Raw genomic sequence first — 15,930 nt, 5'->3', positions numbered from 1 at the left:
CCCAAGACCTAGAAAGCAGAGATTTAAAACTCAAATACTTAGAAGGGCCAGCACATAGTATGTGTAGAGAAAGCGACTGGGTGTCCCAGTAGAGCTGATGAAGTTTCTGGTGAAATTCAAAGTTTTTTAACCATTGTGCTGGCAAGTTTGTAATCCCTGCTGAAATGTTGCAGTTCTCTAGTCAAGATGCTTTCCTGGTCACTCTTCTCTCTATGCTCTCTAGTGATTGTGTCCATATTTGAATATTGTCTGTATACTAATACACTTCAAACCTGTGTGTCCATCCCAAACCTCTTCTTTCAAAATTATTTTATATATAACCTCCTACTTGGATATCCTATGAGCATTTCTGATAAAAATCAAACTACAGGGCGGGCCGCGGTGGCTCAGCGGGCAAAGTGCTTGCCTGCTATGCCGGAGGACCTCGGTTCGATTCCCGGCCCCAGCCCATGTAACAAAAACGGAGAAACAGAATACAATAAAACAAGAAAATGTTTAAAAATGTTTCCCTTTCTTCCTTCCTTCCTTCCTTCTCTCTGTCTTTCCTTTAAAAAAAAAAAAAAAAAAAAAAAAATCAAACTACAGCTAGAGCAACAACATGAATGAATCTTACAAGCTTATTGTTGAGCAAAAGATCACAAAATTATTAAATTTACATAAAATTCAGAAACATATAAAAGTAACCTGTACTGTTGGAAGTTGAGGTAGTGTATACTTTTTTAAAAATCCATCAAAAATATGTACTTTCTACCTTCAGATTAAATGAATCCAACCATTTCTCTCCATCTCTGTGCACCCACCCTTTTCCAAGTTATTGTCATGTCTCCTCTGAATTACTATAATAACATCCTAACTGGTCTTCCTTCTTCCACTCTTTGCCTTTCCAACTTATTCTCCATGTGGTAGCAAGAGTATTCTTCCTAAAACAGATGAAATCATATCATTCTTCTACTTAAAACCTTCAGTGCATTGGAATAAATGTTGCAATGGAATAAAGTCTAAACTCTGTTTGCACAACCTATCTTTCTAGCTTCATCTCACATTATTTAACTCCACATATTTCACAGACACTGGCCTTTCAACTTTTTGAACAAACCAAACTGTTTCCTAGCTTAAGGTCTTCATTTCCTTTGCCTGGAACCCTGTCTACCTACCATGTGGCTTGGTCCTTCTGTTTGAGTTGTGAGCCTCTGAAAGGCTCTCCCTGACCATCTTATTAAATGAAACATACTTCTACGACCAGTGGCACATCCAGCGTGTCTGCATTGCCACAATACTCTGTTTCCAAACAGTATTTATAACAAGTTGTAATTACATATTTGATTACTTATTGTCTGTCCTCCCCACTGAACTGTAGCATAGGGGCCATTTCTGTGTTCTCTCCACCATATATGCACATCCTGGTATTGCATGTGACACAAAATAGGAAATAATGAACCAAATCTTACCAATTAGGTGAAAGCCAAATTCTTGAATGCAGCAACTTTTTAAAAAATCCTTGTAGCGATCTTCTCTCAGACAAAAGTTGTTACCATGTCCCAGAATTACTGAAGGGACCAGACTTTTCTGAACCGTCTTCCTAAATTTTGCCTGCCAGTGTTTGACAAACTTAAGAATCCACTATTTTCTTTGATAAAATTCAACCAGAACCTCCTAAACTTAGGAATCAAACAATTAGATCATTTTAATGGAGTGAGTTTATAGAAGGAGCTGACAAGTCAATCCTTAAAGAGCAATGAAGGTTCTTATAACTCACTGGAGATAATTGATGAGACTTATCAAATTTTGAACAAACTGGGGAGGTAACATGGCAAATGAAATGTATTATTTTTGATGTATAAAGTATGATGTGAGAGTTGGGATATCAAAGAGCAGTAAGCAGGATATCATAGTTGTTTTCTTGGTATGAAGATAGTGATAAGGATTATATGAAAAAGGATAATGCAAGCTTTGAAAGCACCAGTAAGATTTGAAGAGGAAGGTAGAAAGTTAACCCAGTTTCCAAAACTGTGCTTAGTTACAGTCTTGATTCTCCTCACAAGAGAAAAACAAATCTATTGTTCTTTATTTTCTTCTTGGAATTGAGGCCACTGTTCTCTCCATCCAGCCTCTATTCACAGCAGCAAAATCTGTGTAGCAGTGTTCTATATTGGCAGATGAGAAATTAGGAGAGGTGTTCTCGCCTCCTCCTATTCTGAAATCAGAAAATACTGTTAGCAATATAGCTAAATGTGGACATCTGTGGTTCTGGTCTCTGAAGAGGATTGTGAATCTATATTTCTTTACCAACTTTACTTCCCTTCCATGAGGGGGAAATATAGGTATTTGTTTTCAGAAGATATTGAGAAAGAATGTCAGTAACTTCTATTGTATTTATTTTCTTCAACTTTGAGTTATACACATTTTTATTCAACAAACGCCTTCGAACTATCAAGGAGATAAATTAATCAGTCTGCTTACATGTTTTTCTCTTTAACTATCTCTCTCTCCCTGTTCTTTATATTCTCAGAACGAACAGGGGCAATATGCATTTCCAGGATTTCTTGATGAAGAATTGAAGAAATAGTATTTCTGGTTGACTGGGGAGAGGATCCTTAGTGATGGACTGTTAGAAAATTAAACAGAAAATGGAAGTCCACAGCAGAAAGTTTGATATTTTACCCCTTTAGACAAAGCCCATGAAAATATTTATGTGGGAAATAGAGGAAAGAGGATGATGGATGGATGGATGGATGGGTGGACGGACAGACACATCATTTACAAGGAACTGGAAGCAACCAGTGATTGCAACTATAGATAATATAGACAACATGCATTTCAAAGGCAGTGAAAAAGGAATAAAAAGACTGCAGGAGGAAAATAAGAGCTAACCTCCCTACTGTTCAGACAAAGCTCTAAAGAACAGACTTCATTAATAAAGGACTGGCAGGGAAATCAAGACTAAAATAAAAATCTTAACAATGACAAGATAATTAAGCATTTGATGAGGGAAAAGATGAGGGGTAAAAGGCATAATTATCATAGTTAGAACATGATGAAGGGGAGAGTAGGAACTATTATCTACCATTTGTCCAAATGCTGGCTTCCCTTGTTAGACAAATCCAGGTGCCACAAGTTCTCTTGGTTCCTCTGAAACACACTTTCCTCGTTCTCTTTGTACTTGTCTTCCTTTCATTGGCTTTTCTTCCTCTCCCTGCTGTTAAACATTGGTGCTTCCTAAGATTCTGTCCTTACCTCCTTCTTCGTCTTTCGTTTTATCTCCCATGTATACTGATGACTCCCAGGGAGTCTCCAGACAAGGTTACTCTCCTGCGCTTCAGACATCTTTATCCAAATTCATTTCCAGGCACCTGCTTTTGTATGTCAGTTACCTTGAATTTAATTGTCCCTAACTGAATTCAGTGACGTCCCCCTAAACCAACTTATTCTGTATTCTTGTTTTCATTTGGTAGAACACCTCTCACCCAGCTCACCCACATTAGAAACTCAGGAGGTATCTTTGAACCCCTCTTCTCTTCTTTCCCCTTCTCATCCTCCATATAGAAACACAAAGTCTTTATCCTATTTTGTCTCCTACATGTTTATTGATTCTATCTTCTCCTCTCCCTACTTCTAAAGAACTAATAGGAAGCTGAAAAAATGACTTTGTCACTTAATAAGTAAAATCTGAATCCCTTACTTTAGCCTATAAGACCTTTGTGGTCTGAGCCCTAAGCAAATTTGCCTTCTTTCCTCTCTTATTCTACATACAGTGTTCCATGTTAGCTTATGCGTTTGTCCTTTGTGCATGCTGTTCCCTCTGCTTGTGCTGTTCTCCCTCTCCTATTCTCTAACCCAGTTTCCCCTCCCAACCCTCTCCAGTGTTAGAGATGTAGCACAAGTTTCACTTCTTTTTTGAACTGTTTTGATTACCTCAGTAAAAAAGAGCTGTTCCTTCCTCTGTGTTCTCATTATTCTTTATATATCTCTCCGACTATGTTGCATTGTAATTGCTTGCGTATTTTTCCCTCTTAGACGCTGAGCTGCTTGCAGGAAAAGGTTCATGCCTTTCTTTATAAACTTCTGAGGTCTAAGCATAGTGTCTGGCACATACGTGGTGTATGCTCAGTATTTTTTTATTGAACAAATAAATGAAACAAAGAACAACTGAATTAAATATTAAATCATCAGGGAGCCCAAAGCAATAAGAAAGCTGAGCCTTTTATATTCTTTGGCTATAAAATCTCATGTGATCTGATAGTAGATAGAAAAATTAATGTTTCCAGGTACTGTAGAAACCTAAAATGAAAGTTATTCTTTGGTTTTTCTCTAAAATACTATGAGTTGAAATATGTGTTTTCACCTTAAAGGAAAACACTTACGTGAATATTTATTTTATAGGAATGATTCATAGATGTATTTTTTTCAGGTGTACTTCTTTTTTTATATTATGGAAGTCATTTGAAGAGGAAAAGAATGTAAAAAATTGCTACATTTGCAATATTTTTAAATATTCCAATTTACCACATATAAGAACTGCAAAATTTATATTGTATCGTAAATAGAAGGTAGTACATCCTTGATGTAAGAAAATAATTCACCCACTGTACATTACCGTAAAGAAAGGATCATTTTAAGTGATAATTATTTGTTTTTTTAAAACTTAGTTGAATTCTCAATATATTATCCTCTAGGATGTACTGAATATAAATTAGAGATATGTCATAAGATATCAATGTATTCTCATGACAGATTTGGCAAACAACCTCTTTGGGAACTAGCATTCTCAAAATTACATGCAGGAGCAGATCATTTTTTAGCATGACTCTGACTTTCAAATGTTTGTGGAGAAGTGTGGTACTAAGAGAATGTAGTTGTCTTTTTCTAGTGAATTCTTTAACAAAATTTCAAATGTAAATTAGTTAAAATATCTTCCTATTTGATACATAGTTTTGAAACATTACCATATAAAGCATTTATTTCACAGTTAAATATAACAAAAATGTATTAAATTGTTTCTCCTAAATATTCTAAAGTGTCAATTTTCTTTAAAAGCACTTCTTTAGTAGTGTTCCTGGAATACTGTTGTAGAACTCTGTTGTTTATCCACAGTCTGTCTTCATATTGTAGGGTGCTATTTTGAACTAAATATTTAGTAATCAAAACAGTTCAAAAAAGAGGTGAAACTTGTGCTACATCTCCAACATAGGAGAGGGTTGGGAGGGGAAACTGGGTTAGAGAATAGGAGAGGGAGAACAGCACAAGCAGAGGGAACAGCATGTACAAAGGACAAAAGCATAAGCTAACATGGCACACTGTATGTAGAATGATAAGAGAGGAAAGAAGGCAAATTTGCTTAGGGCTCAGACCACAAAAGTCTTATAGGTTAAAGTAAGGGATTCAGATTTTACTTATTAAGTGACAAAGTCATTTTTTCAGCTTCCTATTCTTTAGAAGTAGGGAGAGGAGAAGATAGAATCAATAAATATTTAGTTTAACTTTGTTCATTCTGAGTTACTTTTCATGTAAGTCAGTATTTCAAAGAAAGACGTTGAAATTTTCCTTTTCAAAATGTTCACCTTTTAAAAAAAAAATTCACCTTGCATAAAGCACATGTTGTTCTTGTGTCTAAAGAGAAGTAAGGTCTTCTTTTGGCACCAAGCCCAGCAGTAATATCATTACATTCTAGTGGTTTGGCCACTTTTTCACATTGGCATATTCCTTTGAGAATTAGATGAAAGCTGTTCTCCACTCTTTTGAGGCTGCCAAGGGATGAAATACTTTGATCCTTCAACTAACATTAGAGTACTTCTCTCAGGTGCAAAATATGACAAAGCACATTTAATTTATTCTCCCTTCATGTAAACACTGAATATTTTTAAGAAAAATTTCTGATGACTTAACTGTAGGCTTTTTTATTATAGAGAAGTATACCTGTTCCAAAATAATGACAAAGTTGGTAATGTAGAAAATTTTTTAGTTCATTTAAAAACACTTAAAAGATAAATCTGAAGCTATTTATAGCTAAAACATTAAATTATTTAGATGTATAATTCTTACCTGACTTACTATGAACAGCTTTGACCCAGAGTCCCTGCTTTATTTTATTGGGTTCTCCTTCATAGAAGGATAAATACTTTCCCACTGGTGCTGCCCTCTTCAGGCCTTTATCCCTCATATCTGAATTGCCATTATTAAAAGCTCTTATAAATAAGAGCTTTATTTCCCTCTGCTTCTTCCACATGAACAGTATTTTAGTCATTTTTTATTTTCATATTCAGCTTCATCTAAGTCTTTCCCACTTATACCATACCAGCTTAATTAAAATTTTTACCCATCACTCAAAGTCCTCTTTTGAAGTGACTCCCCCTAGGATACCTCTGATCATCTAAACTCTGAAAATGACTTCACATTTTTCTAAACTCTTATTGTCACCGTCTCTCAGTGGTACCTAGCATTTTCTGTAAACATTTGCATTTTGGTCTCCTGATGGAAATGTACAATACTATTTATGAAGTATTACTGCTAAAAATCAAACATGAGCTGAGCACACCTTTGGATCTACCATTGTAGGAAATATAGAAGTTATAGTAACATGTGAAACACCACCAAGGAGACACAATCAACAAAATTTCCTAGACTGTAAGAAACTTTTCAGGTCAAATGACAAAAGCTTCTTCAACAGTTAATTGAAAGGTACCAACAAGGGGAGAACCTATAGATTAAAAGAGACACAAGACAGTGTAAGCTTACAACATAAGCACCTTCTTTGAATCCTGATTTGAACACACTTTTTAAAAAAATATTTTTATTGAAAAATCTTCACACGCATACGTTCTATATGTGGTGTACAATCAGTGGCTCACAATATCATCACACAGTTGTGTATTCATCACTGTATTAGCTGGGGTTCTCTAGAGAAGCAGAATCAACAGGTTTATTCGTAGATAGAAAAGTGTCTCACGTAACTGTAGGAATGTGGAGTCCAAGGTCCATAGGGCAGACCGCAAGCTAAAACTCTGTTGAAGGTCCTCAGCAAACTCTCAGGAGAGGCTGGCTGGACAACTGTGGGAATGAAAGAGTCCAGAATCTATAGGGCAGGGTGTGAAGCTGGCAGCTCTGATGAAGGGTCTGGACAGACTTCATAGGAGAGGCTCACTGGCTGAAGCAGAAAGAGTGACTGTCTCTTCTGAACCCTCCTTAAAAGCCTTCTGGTGATTAAGCTTCACTCATTGCAGAAGACACTCCCCTTAGCTGATTACATTTGTAATTACAAATTAATTTGTAATTACAAATTAATTTGAACTAAATATTTAGTAATCAAAACAATTCAAAAAAGAGGTGAAACTTGTGCTACATCTCCAACACAGGAGAGGGTTGGGAGGGGAAACTGGGTTAGAGAATAGGAGAGGGAGAACAGCACAGGCAGAGGGAACAGCATGTACAAAGGACAAAAGCATAAGCTAACATGATTACATTGCAAATGTAATCAGCTGTGGATACAGCCAATGTGATCATGATATAAGGCCGTGAAATGTCCTCATAGCAACAGACTTGTCTGATGAGACAGCTGGGCACTATCACGTGGCCAAGTTGACTTATGAACCTGACCATGACATTCACCATAATCATTTTTTAGAATATTTGCAACACTCCAGAAAAAAGAAATAAAAAGGAAAAGGAAAAAGCTCACACATACCATACCCCTTACCCCTCCCTCTCATTGGCCTCTAGTATTTCAATCTGCCCAATTTATTTTACCCCTTACCCCGCTATTATATTTATTTTTTGCCCATATTTTTTTACTCATCTGTCCATACCCTGGATAAAGTGAACATCTGACACAAGGTTTTCATAATCACACAGTCAGATTGTGAAATCTTATATCTTTATATGATCGTCTTCGAAAAATCAAGGCTACTGGAACACAGCTCAACAGTTTCAGGTACTTCCCTCCAGCCACTCCAATATTCCATAAACTAAAAAGGGATATCTATGTAATGCATAAGAGTAGCCTCCTGCATAACTTCTCAACTCTGTGTGAAATCTCTCAGCCACTGAAACTTTATTTTTTCTCATTTTCTCTTCCCCCTTTTGGTCAAGAAGGCTTTCTCAATCCTTTAAATGCTAGATCCTGGCTCATCCCAGGATTTCTGTCCCATGTTGCCAGGGAGATTTACACCCCTGGGAATCATGTCCCACATAGCAGGGAGTGCAGTGAGTTAAACAAACTTAAAAAAAAAAAGAAGTGGAAACAGGAACATTTGTAACACGGACACAACGTTTTAAAGATATCAAGGAATTACTGATAAGTTTTGTTTGGTTACTGTATTTGTTTTTGAGTATTTTTTTTTTTAATTCTTTTAGAATTAAGGCCTGAATTTTTCACTGAGAAATGATAAAATGTCTGGAATTTATTCCAGATAATCTAGTGGAAATGGGGAGAGAGGTATACAAAAGGATATAAATTAAACAAGATTGGTCATGAGTTGATGACTATTAAAGTTGGGTTTCATTATATTATTCAATATAGTTATAATAATCTTTCTACTTTTGTATATGTTTGAGGTTTCCCATTAAAAAATCTTTTCTTAATTGTGAAAGCATTTTTTTAGCTTATCTGGAAGCCATGATTTGTAAGGTCTTGTTTCTTTGTTTATTGGAATTCCTTAGATTACAAGCAGCATAAAACCTGACTAAATCTACTTAAGCAAGAAAGGATGTTTCTTAAATGTCCAGACATAGCACCAAGGCGGCTTAATCCAGGGCTCAGGCATCACCTGAGTATCCATCCTTCGGGCCTGCCAGTTGAAGATGGGCTGCATTTCAGGCTCTAAGCACAAGCCCCAGACAGCCCCAGGCACTCTTTAATGGCCTCCTGTGCCTAAGCATATCGTTCTCAAATCCTCAGAGCAGAAATAAAGAAAGTCAGTGATGCAGTTTTCTCAGAAGTCCTGCAGTACCTTTCTGAGTGACTCAGTGTGCCGATCCTGCCCATCCCTGAACTAGTCCCTGCAGCAGACTGATGCAACCTGCTTATTCTCTTGGGCCTCAGCCACTTCCTGTCCCATAGTGCCGTTCTTACAGCACTACAAGGATTGGCATAAGCTAGTTGGTTAGTAACTGCCTTCCAAAGTGAAGGTAGGGTCAGTCCTACCCAAACTGCCTGTTTGTGAACAGGGAAGCAATGGTTCCCAAAGGCAAATCACATTACTGTTATAAAGATTTAATCATTACGTTTTCAGTAATACATTATGGCCTCAGGTCTATCTACATGTCTGGTATTTCTCTGAATTTATAAATTTGCATCACTTGAGATGTTATAAAGGGTAAAATTTGAGTAGAAATTACTTCAAATGTCTTCTACATAAAGCCTCTAATGAACACCTCTTATTTCCTACTTAGCATCCATTCCCCCACTTAATGGTAATAGAAACCTGAAGAAACTTGGTTGCTTTTTTTTTGGTATGCTTTATGCTGAGGTCACATTTCATTATTTTTCCATGTGAGTATCCCGTTATTGCAGCACCATTTGCTTAATTTTTGTTTGTTTGTTGTATTTTCTTTGTTTTGCTTGTTTGTTTTTGGGAAAGTGCATGTACCAGGAATCAAACCCAGGTCTACCACATGACAGGTGAGAATTCTACCACTGAACTATCCTTGCACCCCCTGGTTGCCTTTTTTACCTAAGTATTAGTACTGCATTTCAAGTATTATAAAAGTTTTCCACTGTACCAAATACTAATTTCTAGCAAAAGAAAAAATTTGTTTTTAGTAGGTAAAATTTCAATATTAATATCTCTATATAATTAATTCTAAGTTATCTAAAACTTTCTGGTGTTTTTATTTTATCTCTTTCAGGGCTGATTTCATACACTGAGTATCTTTTCTTGCTTACAATCCTCACTAGTAAGTATCTCATGATTTTTCTCAGTAATCATATAGAATGGGAAGGATTTGGGCAAGTTTGCTATTTCTGTCTTTAAAATCAAAAACCTTATTGGTACCATAGTGTCTGTGTCTACGGAGTGATAGTATTGGATTGAATTATCACATTGGGTCTCCTCTGTCTCCTTGAACCTTGTCTCCCCATAACTTTTTCCCCTTACGAGAAGGCTTACTGAACATTGAAGAATTGTAGAACTAATTGTGGTGCTGTCCTCGGAAATGTATAGCTTTTTTGTATATGTTATTGTTCACAAAAAAAGAAGGAAAAAAAAGGTCAATTGTGATGATAAAAAGGTATTTAAGCCTGATAGCCTCCTATATTCTGGAGCAACTAGAAGGAAAAATATGAGAGGATCACATGGTAGCCCATGACAAACTCTGGGATCTATCCTATAACCAGTTTTTGAAGAGTGCTTTGAAAACTATTGTTTTTTTATTTCTTTGCTTTGTATATTTGTTATACTATACAATAAAAAAGGTTTTTTTTTTATAAAAAAGGAATTATAGAGATAGCCTTGCCTTCATTTAGGGATATTAAAAAACCTTCATCTGACAATCTATAAAATCCCCGACCTGTGCTCCTTAAAATTGTCAAAATTGTGAAAAACAAGGAAAGACTGAGAAACTACCCAAATTGGGGAAGATATTGATGACTAAATGCAACGTGATAACTTGTGTTTGATCCTGGAATGGAAAAGGAACATTAGTGGAAAAACTGGTAAAATGAGAATAAAGTCTGTAGTTTAGTTAATAGTGCTATACCAGTGTTAATTTCTTAATTTTAATAAATGGACTGTGGTTATATAAGATGTTAACATGAGGAAGGTGGGTAAAAGGTATGCAGGAATTCTCTGTACTGTCTTTACAGCATTTCTGTAAATCCAGAATTATTTCAAAATAAAATATTTTTTAAAAACTTCCTCTGAGAAAGGGAAGTGAAGAGTAATAGTCAATATGAGAGTAATTAAGGTATTCTAAGAAAATGGGAAAGCCCCTGTTAGAGCTAAAGAAAGAAATTCAGTTACCAGATGGGTGTTTCTGTGAGTGAGGAAGAGCTGTCCGTGGCCCGAGCAGCAGCGTGCCAGGTGGAAGGCGCTCAGGGGGCAGGGAGCAGAGCCTGCACAGCATGTGTCTATCAGCGTTTGAATGTTGTTAGCAGGAGAAAGAATATTTTTTTCTCTGTTTAGGCATTTATTCACGTAGTTGTTGGTGGTTGTTTCAGACTTGAAGCTCTGTAGACCTGCAAATAATTTTTATTTTACCAAGACTTAAGTAATTATTCATGTTTCACTTTATTGCAGAACCCCACACTGGATTTCATGTTGCTTTTAAAATGCTGGATGCAGATGGCAATGAGATGGTTGAGAAAAAGGAATTTTTTAAGGTAAATAGATTCTGATTATTTTAGATTTATATTATGGACTTGTTCATAATAAGACACAATGATGCTTGTGTGATAACTATATTTCCATAAATATCAACATATGTACAGTTTATATAAAAAATATCAAGTAATCATTTGTAAATTCAAAAATATTAAGTTTTCTGTCTCCACCCATCTGGGTGGGTCTTGATTAGTTTCTGGAGTCCTGTAAAAGAGGAAACATTTTGGAGATTCAGAGAGAGTAAAGCAGAGCAACAGAGCCCCAAGAAGCAGAGTCCACCAGCCAGCGACCTTTGGAGATGAAGAAGGACAATGCCTTCCGGGGAGCTTCATGAAGCAGGAAGCCAGGAGAAGAAGCTAGCAGATGATGCTGTGTTTGCCATGGGCCCTTTCAGATGAGAGAGGAACCCTGACTGTGTTCACCATGTGCCTTTCCAGATGAGAGAGAAACTCTGAGTGTGTTCGCTATGTGCCCTTCCACTTGAGAGAGAAACCATGAACTTCATCGGCCATCTTAAACCAAGGTATCTTTCCCTGGATGGATGCTTTTGATCGGGCATTTCTATAGACTTGTTTTAATTCAGACATTTTCTCGGCCTTAGAACTGTAAACTAACGACTTATTAAATTCCCCTGTTTAAAAGTAAAAAAAAATTAAGTTTTCTGTAATACAACCTTGAGAAAACAATAATAAAATTCCAAAAGGAGAAATGAACAAAATAAACTTAAGCATTTACATTTTTTAGGTTGTTTTCTTTTTTAGATTTCGACAAATGGTAATGCAGTAGAAGAGACTTCTTGGGCCTTTTATATTACTTTATATGTTGAAGATACGTTAAAATTATTCTTCCATCAGATAAAAAGGATAGAAAATTAAAACCATAAGTCTTCATAAAGAATAGGGGAAAAATGTAAAAATCACAATAGATATAAATTGGAACAAGTTTTCCTGAAATCTGCTAAGGCTAATATTTGAAAAGCTAAAAATATGTTCAAATGTCATTTCCCAAGAGGTAATTTAGAATACCAAACTGGTAAATTTCTCTGCATTCCAAGAAAGTTGATGATAATATCAAAATAATACCTCAGTGTATATTAGTGTTGAAAGTGTGGCAGTGTACCATTTAGAATTATATATTTTTAATCTTTTCAAGTTCTCTGTAGAAGAAACAATGATGAGAACACGTAAGTAAATACATAACACAAGCTCCTCTGGAGGGCAGTGTGGTAGTTCCACAGGAGGCTAAATATAGGGTTGGCATATGATCCTGCAACCCTGTTATTAGACAAAGACTTGGAAGAAATGAAAGCAGGGACACAACTAGGCATTTGCACACTGATATGTATGGTAGCATTATTCACAACTTGCAATGGACAGAGGTAGCCTAAGAGTACTTTCACTGATGATTTAAAAAAAAAAAAAAAGACAGTAACACTGGTTTTTGATAATGATTGTAAAATTATAGAGAAAAAAAAAGTCAGTTGCTTGTGTGGATCTACTTCTGGATATTTTCTTCTGTTGCACTGATATATATATTTCTGACAATATCACACTATCTTAGTTAACCTACCTGTATCATGAGTCTAAAATTGGGTAGAGTCCAATACAGTAAGAAAGTGGGGAAAGGAGCATGGGAGGCTTGGGGTTTTCTTTTCTCTCCTTATTTCTTTTCTGGAGTAATATAAATGTTCTGAAAATTATCATACACAACTATGTGATAATGCTGTGAACCACTGATTGTTTACTGTGGATGGACTGTATAATGTGTGGATATATCTCCAGAAAATTACAGTTAAAAACACATAATACATAGCACAGTGTTTAGCATGTACTAGCTACATAGAAGAAGTCTTTACTGAATTAGTGAATGTATGGATAAATGAAAAATTTATTACACTTTGAGATGTGGAACAAATGAAACGCCCATACATTGTTGGTAGGAATGTACAATAGTACAAACATTTTTAGAAAACAAAGTTGGCAGCTTCTTTTAACATTAAATGGTACTTAACATAAGACCTAGCAATTCCACTCCTATCTTCTCAAACCATTTATACAATTTATCCTTTTCTTGATAACTCAGGATTATCATTATAAAAATCAATTTCACAGTGATTGAATAGACTTTCAGAATATATTAAGAACATGTTGGATTACTTACCCTTATATTGAATGGTCTTAGATTTTTGTGCTTTTAATTCATATAACTTGTCTTTTTTCTTCCTCACTGTTAGATATTACCTGTCACTTCTCACTGCTATCAGTGTGATTGAACAGCTGACCTTCCTATCAATTCTAGTCGCCTAATTTTCTTCTAATCTCCTGTGTATAGGGAAAACAGGCAACAAAACTTGTTCAAGTTATTTGTAAAGTATAGAGTCTATGCTTCAGACTTGCACTGTCTAGTACAGTAGCCTGGAGGTTATTCTTACACATTATATAGATATCCCTTTTTAATTTATGGTGTATTTGGAACAGCTACAGGGAAGTACTTGAAGCTGTTGAACTATGTTCCAGTAGCCTTGATTCTTGAAGAAGACTATACAATTATATAGCTTTTACAGTGTGACTGTGTGATTGTAGAAACCCTGTGCCTGATGCTCCTCTTATCCAAGGTATGGACAGATAAATAAAGAAAATAATAATAAGGATAAAAGACAAATAAATGACAGGGGGTGTTCTAGTTTGCTAGCTGCCAGAATGCAATATACCAGAAATGGAATGGCTTTTAAAAAGGGGAATTTAATAAGTTGCTAGTTAACAGTTGTAAGGCCAAGAATATGTCCCAATTAAAACAAGTCTATAGAAATGTCCAATCAAAGGCATCCAGAGAAAGATACCTTGGTTCAAGAAGGCCGATGAAGTTCAGAGTTTCTCTCTTACGTGAGAAGGCACATGGTGAGCACAGTCATGGTTTCTCTCTTGATTGGAAGTGCATATGGCGAGCATGGCATCATCTGCTAGCTTTCTCTCCTAGCTTCTTATTTCACAAAACTCCCCAGGAAGCATTTTCCTTCTTCACCTCCAAAGGTCGCTGGCTGGTGGACTCTGCTTCACATGGCTATGTTGTTCTTCTCTGCTCTCTGAATCTCTCTCTCCAAAATGTTTCCTGTTTTTATAGGATTCGAGTAAAGTAATCAGGACCCACCCAAATGGGTGGAGACACGCCTCCACCTAAACTAGCTTAACAACCACTCTTGATTGAGTCACATCTCCAGGGAGATGATCTAATTACAGTTTCAAACATACAGCGCCGAATAGGGATTAGAAGAAGCAGCTGCCTTTTCTAGGGTACATACATCCTTTCAAGCCAGCATAGGGAGATATATAAAGGATAAAAACTGAGTAGGTTGAAATACTGTGGGTCAATAAGAAAGAGGGGTAAGGGGTATGGAATGTATGAGTTTTTTTTTGTTTTTTGTATTTTTTTTCTGGAGTGATGCAAATTCTAAAAATGATCATGGTGAAGAATACACAACTATGTGATGATATTGTGATCCATTGGTTGTATAATATAGCTGGACTGCAGGTGTTTGAATATTTCTCAATTAAAATATTTTTTAAAAATCAATCAGTTTAAACCAGAATATTTATTGTCAGAATAAAGGACAAACCAGTATGATCATATCAATAGATACAGACATAACATTTAACAAGCTGTAGTTCCCTTTCATAATAAAACTTAGCAAAGTAAGAATAGAAAAGAACTTCCTCAATCTGATAAAGGGTATTTAAAAAACATTTAAGATGACATCATGCTGAAAGATGCAGTATCAAATGCTTTTCCCTTAAGAGCAGAGACAAGGCAAGAATATCTGTTCTCTTACCTCTTTTCTTCTACATTTTACTGGAGGTCCTAGTGATAGCAATAATGAAAACAAAAGTAAAAAGATTAGAAAGGAAGAAGTAAATCTTAACCTATTCACAGATAGCAGGATTAGGTGTAGAAAATACTAAGGAACTAACAATAAAACCAGAAACCACTATGATATAGTTTATAATATAGAATGAGTAATAATTTATATTATAGAGTGAATTTAGCAAAGTCTCAGAGTAGAAGATCAGTGTGCCAGAATCATTTGTATTCTCATGCAGTAAGAGCTAACAGTTGGATAATAAAATTAAAATCGGTTCTACTTAGGATGGTATTGGATAGCGTAAGATAATTAGAACCAAATATAACCTCTTTATTTCAATTTGCTAAAGCTGTCAGAATGCATTATACTAGAAATGGACTGGATTTTACAAAGGGAATTTATTAAGTTACAGGTTTACTGTTCTAAGGCCATAAAAATGTCCAAACTACAGCCTCCAGAGAAAGATATCTTGGCTTTGAAGAAAGGCTGATGGTGTCCAGGGTTTGTCACGTGGGAAGGCACCCAGTGATGTCTGCAGGCTTTCTCACCTAGCTTCTGGCTTCAAACGACTCTCTCAGCTCCTGTGGGCCTTTCTGGCTTCTCCTGTGATGTTCTCTTTCTACATCATCAGATGTCTGTATCTAGGGGTGTCTGCTGTCTGTATGGGCTCTGAGTTCTCTCTCTCTCTTACTGTGAGCTCTTTTAAAGAGTTCCAGTAAACTAATTAAGACCCACCTTGAATGGGTGGGGCCACATCTCCAT

The 15,930-nt window shown here is 36.0% G+C and overlaps 1 protein-coding gene across 1 annotated transcript in view; it reads left to right on the top strand.

Annotated features, from left to right (window-relative positions):
* The window catches only part of MICU2 (mitochondrial calcium uptake 2), a 154,990-nt gene that overhangs the window by 96,037 nt on the left and 43,023 nt on the right, over positions 1-15,930 (top strand). The window contains exons 5-6 of the mRNA XM_077158838.1: positions 9,841-9,888; positions 11,229-11,311. Coding sequence (XP_077014953.1) covers positions 9,841-9,888; positions 11,229-11,311 — 131 coding nt within the window. The remainder of the gene's footprint in view (positions 1-9,840; positions 9,889-11,228; positions 11,312-15,930) is intronic.

This window comes from Tamandua tetradactyla, chromosome 4 (assembly GCF_023851605.1).
Source record: "Tamandua tetradactyla isolate mTamTet1 chromosome 4, mTamTet1.pri, whole genome shotgun sequence".
Classification (NCBI taxonomy): domain Eukaryota; kingdom Metazoa; phylum Chordata; class Mammalia; order Pilosa; family Myrmecophagidae; genus Tamandua; species Tamandua tetradactyla.
This window is presented reverse-complemented; position numbering and strand designations above follow the sequence as displayed.